We start from the raw sequence: 9,909 nt of genomic DNA on the forward strand, positions 1-9,909 counted from the left end.
GAGCTCGTAGCTGGATGTGGGGCTCCATCTCACAACCCTGAGACCTTGACCTGAACCAAAATCAAATGCACTGCTTAACGGACTGAGCCACCCAGGTGCCCCAAAGATGTATCAATATATTGGAGTGGTTAGGAATAGAGGAAGAAATGCTTGGGGAGGTATTTCATAGAAATTGACTTTTAGGGGGCGCCTGGGTGGCTCAGTTAAGCATCTGCCTTCGGCTCAGGTCCCAGGGTGCTGGGATCGAGCCCTGTGTCAGACTCTCAGCTCAGTGGGGAGTCTGCTGCTCTCTCTCCCTCTGCCTCTCCCCCTGCTTATGCTCACTCTCTTGCTCATTCTCTCTCTCAAATGAATAAGTAAAATCTTAAAAAGACTTTTAGGATTTATGTGAAAGCAGAAGGCATCTGAGGAACTCTTCAACTGGGTTATGTAACTGAAACCTAATACTGTGAAAAATAAATAGAAAACTAAGAAATGGCTAGATTATGCCAGGTTTTATGTGCTGTACTAAGGATTAAGAGAATTCAAAGACCAACTGAGGAGTCTTCAAAGTTAACATTCCTAGCTTTGGTTGTGGGGTGGGTAATAGTACATTTACAAAGTTGGGGGACCAGAAGATCATTTGGGGGGGGGATGTTGAGTTTGAGGAAGCTATAGGATACTCAGTTGTGAACATGTCCAGGAAGGCAGCTGGATGTTCATGTCTGGATTAGGCATATAGAGGAGGAAACCTCATAAAGCCTGTCACCTTTGTAGGAGTTTAAGTGAATACAGTATTCTGAGAAGGATGATGGTAGAGTCATGGAGGTGGATAAACAAGTGGGCATTTGGGCAAAAAGAAGTCTGAGAATCCCTAGGATGACCTGAGAAAATGCAGTGGCAAAACAACTTTGCACGCAAATTCGTCCTCTTCAACTGATTTAATAATACAGCACTTGTAAATGAGAGGGTGCTTTATGCATTTCTGTTCCCATAATGAGATTCGGTGAGTACAAAGATAGTCCTCAAGCCAAAGGTACCACTGGAGGAATCCTGTGTTTCAGAGAAATGAGGTTGAATGGCTAGCAGTTTGTTGGCTGGATCACTGAAACAGCCTCTCTCCAGCATGACACAACTGTTAAAATTAGGAACTTGATGTTGACTGGTGCTATTCTCTGTTCACAATTCAGTTTCTTTGTAATCTTGTAGTGGAAAAAGCACATGTCCTGAAAGTGATAAATTTGGTTTGGAGTCCCAATTTCCACTAGTTGTGGGATGATAGACTCATTATGTAATGAGCCTTTACTGGTAGAGTGACCCACCCTTGAATTTGAGTACATTATCTTTACCAATGAATGGCACAATCTTGGGGCTATTCTTTCTTTCCTATCTCCAGTTCCTAGTACAGTAATTTACAGTATTCAGTTCTGGTTAAATGACTTCCAGTTCAGTGCTTCCAATTACTTGTTTTAATTGTTTAATGGGCCTTGGGGGAAATACCCCAATTTTCAATTTTTTTTTTTTACAGTTCCTCATGGCCTAGATTGAAGGTAGAGTTTCCTTAATGGCAAGGATCCACCTGGTCTCTTCCTGGGTTAAATGCAGTTACAATTCTTGCGGTTTTGTTTGGTTTTTGTTGCAGTTTTTGTGTTTTTTTTTTTTTTTTTTAAGTAGGCTCCACACCCAATGTGGGGCTTGAACTCACTACCCAGAGATCAGGAGTCACATGCTGTACTGACTAAGCCAGCCAGGCGCCCCTAATTCTTGTTTTGTTTTATAGAAGTTAAGGGATGGGGTTGAATAGGAACGAATATATTGATTTTTTAAGAAATGACTAGTAAAGAAATGGTCCTAAAATTGGTGACTGAGGATAAAAAGTAAAAATGAAAATTATATTCCATTCATCTTTACACAGAGGGCTAAACCATTAAAGGTCCTGCATCAGATTGTTTAAGCCACCTGGCACCCAGTGTGGATGCCTATCTTTAAGGTGAGTAACTGAATTAAAGAGAAACGGCCTCATTCCACCATCCCGTTACAACACCCACTGGGCTTCCTACAGCCCAACTCACGTGGTCCGCTAAACGGCACTTACTGGCAGGCTTTGCGCTTTGAGACGCGATGGCCGCGATGCGGTTCTTATCCTCGGTGAACTGTAGGGTGATGCTAGCCAATCAAAAATTCCGCCGGCGGCGAGGGGCGGGGCTGGTGCGGGGTGGAGACGTCACGTACTCCATGGTAACGACGCTCGGCCCGAAGATGGCGGCCGAGTGGAATGGAGTAGCAGGTTCCTCCGGTTCAGGCCCTGGCCCTAGCCAGTGGCGCTGGAGTAGGTCTTTATGGGTCCGAGGCGTTTTACTCCTGTTGGGCGGCCTCTGGGCAAGGTCCACATCAATTCCTCTCTCCTTGGACAGTTCCCCTCCCTGCCGGCACCACGTCCCCTCTGAGACTGAGGTAGGGTGACGGAGGGGCGGGAGCGGGCGCTGTGAGGGTAAAGTAACACGGGAGGCGAAGATATAGAGGGTGGTTTTTGGAACAAGGTATGTTGGAGAAGAAAGCGAAATTGGACTAGAAACTGAACTCTTAGGGGGCTGGACCTGCTATTGTTGCCAGGTGGACCTTGGCTCCTGAGGCCTTGACCCAGCCACTCCAAAAGATGTCGCTGGAGGCTCTTGGTCTGCCAGGAGAAAGAATTCAAGGACGGACAACACAGTAGATGAGCAGTACAAGCAGGAAAGTTTCTTCAAGTCAGAGTACACTCTAGAAATGTGAGAGCGGGTACGCTCAAGGAAGTGCTGAGCCCACTGCGTTTGGATTTCTGTTATTGACAGTTGTTAAAGGGGTGGAATATTCATTACTTGAAGTGAGGATTTCTTAGAAGCAGGGTGGTCTCTTCCAGGAATGTAGGTTATGCCCTTTTTCTTGCCTTATTTGCCCCATAAGGAACTGTCGCGGAGATTTCAGAGGCGGAGCTCCTTCAAAACGCAATGCTAATGATATAACAACTGTATAATGAGCTTAGGTCACTCACGCTGTCAAGATGGGAGTCCCGTGTGGTTTTCTTTTGGAGTGCTGCCAGGGCAGGCCTCTTCCTTATAGTTGGCCATGACTTCCTCTTTGCTGACCTCGCGGCATCTTGTTAGAAGCTAACTAACTGCCTGCTCTAACAGTATTAACTCCCTTTCTGCACCTAGCAAAGTGGCTGAGTTAGGCACTCAGAACATGAAGGCTTTCCTGTACTGAGAGTTGTACTTAGGTAGTTGTAGAGCAGGGTGGTTTTCAACTTGAGAGTGCATCAGAATCACCTAAAGGATTTGTTAAAAACACAATTTGCTGCCCCACTCCCCCACTTTCTGACTCATTAGGTCTGGGATGGTACCCAGAATTTGCAGTTCAAGTTCCCAGATGGTTGATGATGTTACTTGTCCAAAGACCACACTTTGTGCTCTACTGACCTAAAGGTTTTGGAAGAAGTTGATAGGAGAGCTAAAGGCATTGCAAGGATGTTGGGGGGTTCTCTGAAGACAAAATTCAGGCTTATTTTCAAGTTACTTCACCACATTGCTTGCTTTACGCTATTCTCTTACCCTCCTTCACACTCTTTCTCTTCCTCTACATTCTTTTAATCTTAAAGTTCCCTAAGTTCAAGACCATGAGCTGAAACCGCTCCAGCAGAATGCTTTTTCCATTTCATAGTATGTCTTATCTATAATCTCTTCTGGCACTTAACCAAGTACTGCTGTGTGGGGAAGGTTTATTTCTCAGGCATTTCTTTGTAGTCTTACATTTGTAGTTAAATTGTAAGGTTCTTTCGGATGAGGTTTATGTCTTTGATTCCTCCACAGTATTTAGAGAGCCCACAATAATCAGTGTTCTTTGAGGAAAGGAGATAGAGTACCTGGGGCAGGGTGGCATGTTATGATTGATTTTATAATTTGTCTTACTACTTTATCAAGAAAGTCTGATCTAGAAATTTTCAGTTCAGCCCAGAAATCTAAGACCACTCATTTTTGTGGTAATTTTCAAAAAGTTCTGTGCATACTGTTCATAACCATATGTGCCAAAATACTAAGTTTGGGGCTTGTAGCTGTATTCCACCTTTTATCATGACTCTGCATTTTGGCTGAATTTTATTTATTTTTTAGTCTCTTAGCAACTTTTAAGTTTATAATACAGTATTGTTGATTATAGTCACTATGTTATATATTAGATCTCCAGGGCTTATTTATTTACTGGTTGCAAGGTTGTACCCTTAAACAGTATATCCCCAGTTCTCCCACCCCTGATGAATTCTCTAAAAAAAAAAAAAATCCTGTAAAAACCTGTGTTTCTTTCTTAAAAGAATGTAGATTACAGTAAGAGAAAGCTATTCAAAGAACTGCAAAATCTCTCCACTAGAGGGAACCTAAATAGCTGTTTCTTCTAGTGATTATTGCCAGTGTTCAAAACTCCAATTTATATTTGAACATCTCTGTGGATAGGGAGATTATCTCCAGATTATCTCATCTTTAATAAATTTTCCTAGTTCTTCATAGAGTATGTAATAGCAAGTCCTCCTAACCACTATCTTAACTTTAACCTAGACATAAAATATAGGCAAGAATTATTCATTGTACTCCTACTAGTGACTACAGCTCTGTTAAATGGTATAGGAAATTATATTACATTTTTTGGGTTGTGGTGGGAAGTACAAAACATGTTGGAAAAAAAAAAAAGCAAGTGGGGAGGTGTGGGGAGGCACCTGGCTGGCTAAGTTGGTAGAGTGTGAGATTCTTAATCTCTTGAGTTCAAGCCCCATGTTGGGTGTAGAACCAACTCAAAAAAAAATTTTTTTTGGACACATTTAAGTTTTCAACTAAAACCTCTAAGTTTCATTTTTTTAATTATGTAAATTAAACCCCAAAAAAACAGAATAGTATAATGGACTCCTATGGACCCATCACCCAGCTTTAACTCTTACCATATTCTCTCATTCTTTTCTTTTTTCTTTTTTTTTTTAAGATTTTATTTATTTATTTGAAAGCGAGAATGAGAGAGAGAGAGAGAGAGCATGAGAAGGAGGAAGGTCAGAGGGAGAAGCAGACTCCCTGCTGAGCAGGGAGCCCGATGTGGGACTTGATCCCGGGACTCCAGGATCATGACCTGAGCCGAAGGCAGTCACTTAACCAACTGAGCCACCCAGGCACCCCTTTATTCTCTCATTCTTGTTTCATATACTTTCACCCATTCCCCATCCTCTCATTTGTTATTGTTACTTTTAAAAGTTTGCTGTTGGGTCACCTGGGAGGCTCAGTCGGTTAAGTGTCTGTCTCTTGATTTCTGCTCAGGTCATGGTCTCAGGGTTGTGAGATCAAGCTCCATGTAGGGCTCTGTGCTGGGAGTGGAGCCTGCTTGGGATTCTCCCTCTCTCTCTCTCTCTCTGCTCCTCCCCCCCCCAAAAAAAGAAATATTATTTTAAACTTTTTTTTTTTTTAAGTAATCTCTATGCCCAGCATGGGGCTTGAACTCACAACCCCAAGATCAAGAATGGCATGCTCTACCAACTGAGCCAGGCAGGTGGCCCTAAAAGTTTTCTTGTAAAATTTACATGTATTAAAATGCAATAAATGCAATAATGTGAAACTTGTAACCACATGATATAGAACATTTCCATGTCTCCAGATAGATCCCCGCTCCATTTTGTGCCAGTCAGTCTCCCCCGTCCAGATACCCCAGGCAACAATTGTTCTCATTTTTTTTTTTTTTAACATTAGTTTTGTCTTGGGACCCCTGGGTGGCTCAGTCAGTTTCAGCTCAGGGCATGATCCCAGGGTCCTGGGATCGAGTCCCCCATCGGGCTCTTTGCTCGGCAGGGAGCCTGCTTCTCCTTCTACCTGCTGCTCTCCCTGCTTGTGCTCTCTCTCTCTCTGACAAATAAATAAATAAAATCTAAAAAAAGAAAAAGAAAGAAAATTAGTTTTGTCTCTTCTAGAGCTTAGTTTACACAAATGGAATTATGTAAAATATTTGTTATCCAATAGTAAATTGTGTAAATAGCAATTGCTTTTTGTGATAGACCCTATTTGGTCTTAACTTAAGGGTATTATCCTTTTTATATACCTCTGAATTCAATTTGCTAATAGTTGTTAAAGATTTTTGTATCTATGTTTATGAGTAATGTTGGTTTATAATTTCTTTTTTTAGTGAAGTTTTTGTTCATTTTTTAAAAGATATTGTTTATTTGAGCAGGGGGAATGTCAGGTAGAGGGAGAAGCAGGCTCCCCGCTGAGCAAGGAGCCCGATGGGGGACTTGATCCCAGGACCATGGGATCATGACCTGAGCCAAAGGGAGCCGCTTAACCGACTGAGCCACCCAGGCATACCTTTGTACATTTTTGATACCAGAATTATACTGCCTTCACATAATGAGTTGGGAAATGTTCCATCTTCTTGTATTTTTTAAAAGAGTTTGTATAAAATTGAAATCATTTCTTCCTTAAATGTTTAATATAATTCATAATTGAGACCACCTGGATGGGCCTGCCATTTTCTTTGTAGAGAGTTGTTTTTTGTTTTTTATTTTAAGATTTTATTTATTTATTTGACAGAGAGAGACACAGCGAGAGAGGGAACACAAGCAGGGGGAGTGGGAGAGGGAGAAGCAGGCTTCCCGCTGAGCAGGGAGCCCGATGTGGGGCTTGATCCCAGGACCCCAGGATCATGACCTGAACCGAAGGCAGATGCTTAACCAACTGAGACACCCAGGCACCCCTGAATTTTATTAAATGTCTTTTCTGCATCAATTAATATAATTGTGTAGCTTTTCTTCTTTACTATGTTGATATTGTGAATTACATTGATTTTTTTTTTTAATGATAAACTAGCATTGCATTCCTGAGATTAAAACTCCAGTTGGTTATGATGTATTACCCTTTTTACATTTTGCTGGATTTGACTTGCTAATATTGTTGATAATTTTGCATATATATTCATGAAGGATATTGGTCTGTAGTTTTTTTTTTCGTTCAATAACTGTTGGGGTTGGTATTAGGGTAATGCTGGCCTCATAGAATGGGTTCAGAAATATTCCTTCCCCTTCCATTTTAAGGAAGAGCTTGCATACAGTCACTGTTGTTTCTTCCTTAAATGTTTAGTAGAATTCATGAATGAAGCCATCTCAACCTGGAATTTTCTTTACTGGAGAGTTTTGTTTTTTTTTTTTAAAGATTTTATTTATTTATTTGACAGAGACAGAGACAGCGAGAGCAGGAACACAGCAGGGGGAGTGGGAGAGGGAGAAGCAGGCTTCCCGCTGAGCCGGGAGCCCGATGTGGGACTCAATCCCAGGACCCTGGGATCATGACCTGAGCCGAAGGCAGTCGCTTAACCAACTGAGCCACCCAGGCGCCCGGAGAGTTTTTTTTTTTTTTAAAGATTTTATTTATTTATTTGACAGAGAAAGCGAGAGAGGGAACACAAGCAGGGGGAGTGGGAAAGGGAGAAGCAGGCTTCCCGCTGAGCAGGGAGCCCGATGCGGGGCTCGATCCCAGGACCCTGAGATCATGACCTGAGCCGAAGGCAGTCGCCGAACCGACTGAGCCACCCAGGCGCCCCTTTACTGGAGAGTTTTAAACTATGAACTTATTTTCTTTAATAGATAATGGGCTATTCAGGTTATATCTTCTTGATTGTGTTTTGATTAAGTTACATCTTTCAGAGATTTTCATTTCATTGAAGTTGTCAAATTTATGGACATAAAGTTTTTCTTAATATTCTCTTTTGATCTTTTAAATGTCTGTGAAGGGTTCTGGTACCAATTCCAATGTGTGGGGGTTTTTCTACACACCACCAAGCAACTCTTCTACACAAACAAACTCAATTCTGACACTATCTACCCAGTGATAGCATCAGATTCCACAGTTCTACAAGACTGGTCCCCACCCCACCATTTCAGACACCAGTTGTAAGTCTAGACTGTCACCTGAGCTTCTGACCAAATTACTATAGATTGGAGTTTCCAACAACCCCGTCCTTGGGTTGGATTAATTTGCTAGAGCAGCTCACAGAACTCAGAGAAAAAATTTACTACTAGATTACTGGTTTATTATAAAAAAGTATAACTCAAGAACAACTAGATGGAAGAGATGCATAGGGCAAGGTATAGAGAAAGGACAAGGAGTTTCCCCCCATCAGAGCATTCCATTCTCCAGGAATCTCTTGGGGAAACCTCATTTAGAATGGAGCTGGGAGGCCAGCAAGAGGGAGCTCTGGTGCCCTACCCTTCATTGTCAATTGCAGACCTAACAGGAAGTGATGGACCTTGTATGTGGATACTATTTTACTATCCCAGCAGGAGGAAGAATGTTTTTGCTCCTTGCCTGGCAGTAGTCCAGCCCATGAGAGACTGTCACAACTAAGCCAATGAAAAGCCATTATACTTTGAACTACCAGTTTATTCCAGTAGACGTTTTGCTTGTAGCAGCCCTCCCAGCTTCCTTTTTTTCTCTATAAAAGAGTATTATTCCTCACCTTTGTTCTTCAGACTTGCCTATGGTTTTGTTGTAGCATGCTTGTCCTGGATTGCAATTCTCTGCTATTCCCAAATCCATTTTTGCTGGAAAAATAACCAGCAGTTTTATTTTTAAGGTTAACAGTGTTCACCAACAGGAAACTCCAAACCCCATCCTTTTGGGTTTTATAGAGGCTTCATTACATAGACATAATTGAAGAACAGAGTTCCTGTTGCTCCATATCCTTGGCAGCATTTGGTGTTGTCCATGTTCCAGATTTGGGTCATTCTAATAGATGTGTAGTAGTATTTCCTTGTTGTTTTAATTTGTATTTCCCTGATGACATATAATATGGAGCATCTTTTCATATGCTTGTTTGCCATCTGTATATCTTTTCTGGTGAAGTGTTTGTGCACATCTTTTGCCCAGTTTTTAATTGAACTGTTCATTTTCTTAATGTTGAGTTTTAAGACTTCTTTGTATATTTTGTGTAATAGTCCTTTATCAGATGTGTCTTTGCAAATATTTTCTCCCAGTCTGTGGCTTGTCTTACTCTCTTTATGTTATCTTTCACAGAGCATAAGTTTTTAATTTTAATAAAGTCAGATTTATCAATTATTTCTGTCTTAGATCACTCTTTAAGTGTATCTTTTTTTTTTTTTTTTAAGATCCATCTATTTTAGAGAGTGAGAGAGAGCGCGCATATGCGCCAGTGGGGGGATTGGCAGAGGGTGGAATCTTCAAGCAGACTCCCCACTGAGGCAGAGCCTGTTGCTGGGCTTGATGCTGGGCTCAATCCCACGACCTATGAGATCATGACCTGGGCTGAAACCAAGAGCTGGACGCTTAACTGACTGAGGCACCTGGGCACCGCATTTGGTGTTGTATCTAAAAAGTCATTGCCACACCCAAGCTTGTCTAGGTTTTCTCCTATAATATCTTCTAAGAGTTTTATGTTTTGCATTTTACATTTAGGTGTGTAATCCATCTTGAGTTAGTTTTTGTGAAGGACATAAGGTCTGTCTCCAGGTTCTTTTTTTATTTTTAATGTGGCTGTCCAGTTGTTCATAGCATTTGTTGAAAAGACTTTCTTTGCTCATTGTATTACCTTTGCTTCTTTGTTAAACATCATTTGGCTGTATTCACGTGGGCTTATTTTTGGGCTCTCTTTACTGTTCCATTGGTCTATTAGTCTATTTTTTCCTTTTTTATTTATTTTTTTATTTTTTTAAAGATTTTATCGGGCGCCTGGGTGGCTCAGTTGGTTAAGCGACTGCCTTCGGCTCAGGTCATGATCCTGGAGTCCCTGGATCGAGTCCCGCATCGGGCTCCCTGCTCGGCAGGGAGTCTGCTTCTCCCTCTGACCCTCCCCCCTCTCATGTACTCGCCCTCTCTCATTCTCTCTCTCTCAAATAAATAAATAAAATCTTTAAAAAAAAAA

General features: G+C 41.6%; 1 protein-coding gene across 3 annotated transcripts in view; it reads left to right on the plus strand.

Moving 5' to 3' along the window:
* The first annotated feature begins 1,372 nt into the window (after positions 1-1,372).
* LMLN (leishmanolysin like peptidase) overlaps positions 1,373-9,909 on the plus strand; it is a 33,729-nt gene continuing 25,192 nt past the window's right edge. The window contains exon 1 of one of the 3 annotated variants that reach the window (XM_081832437.1): positions 1,373-2,433. In XM_081832437.1, coding sequence (XP_081688563.1) covers positions 2,101-2,433 — 333 coding nt within the window. In that variant the 5' untranslated portion in view covers positions 1,373-2,100. The remainder of the gene's footprint in view (positions 2,434-9,909) is intronic. The other 2 variants (XM_081832442.1, XM_081832428.1) reach the window with 2 other exon arrangements.

This window comes from Leptonychotes weddellii, chromosome 1 (genome assembly GCF_054177405.1).
Source record: "Leptonychotes weddellii isolate Sample4059 chromosome 1, ASM5417740v2, whole genome shotgun sequence".
In the NCBI taxonomy this organism is placed as follows: Eukaryota; Metazoa; Chordata; class Mammalia; order Carnivora; family Phocidae; genus Leptonychotes; species Leptonychotes weddellii.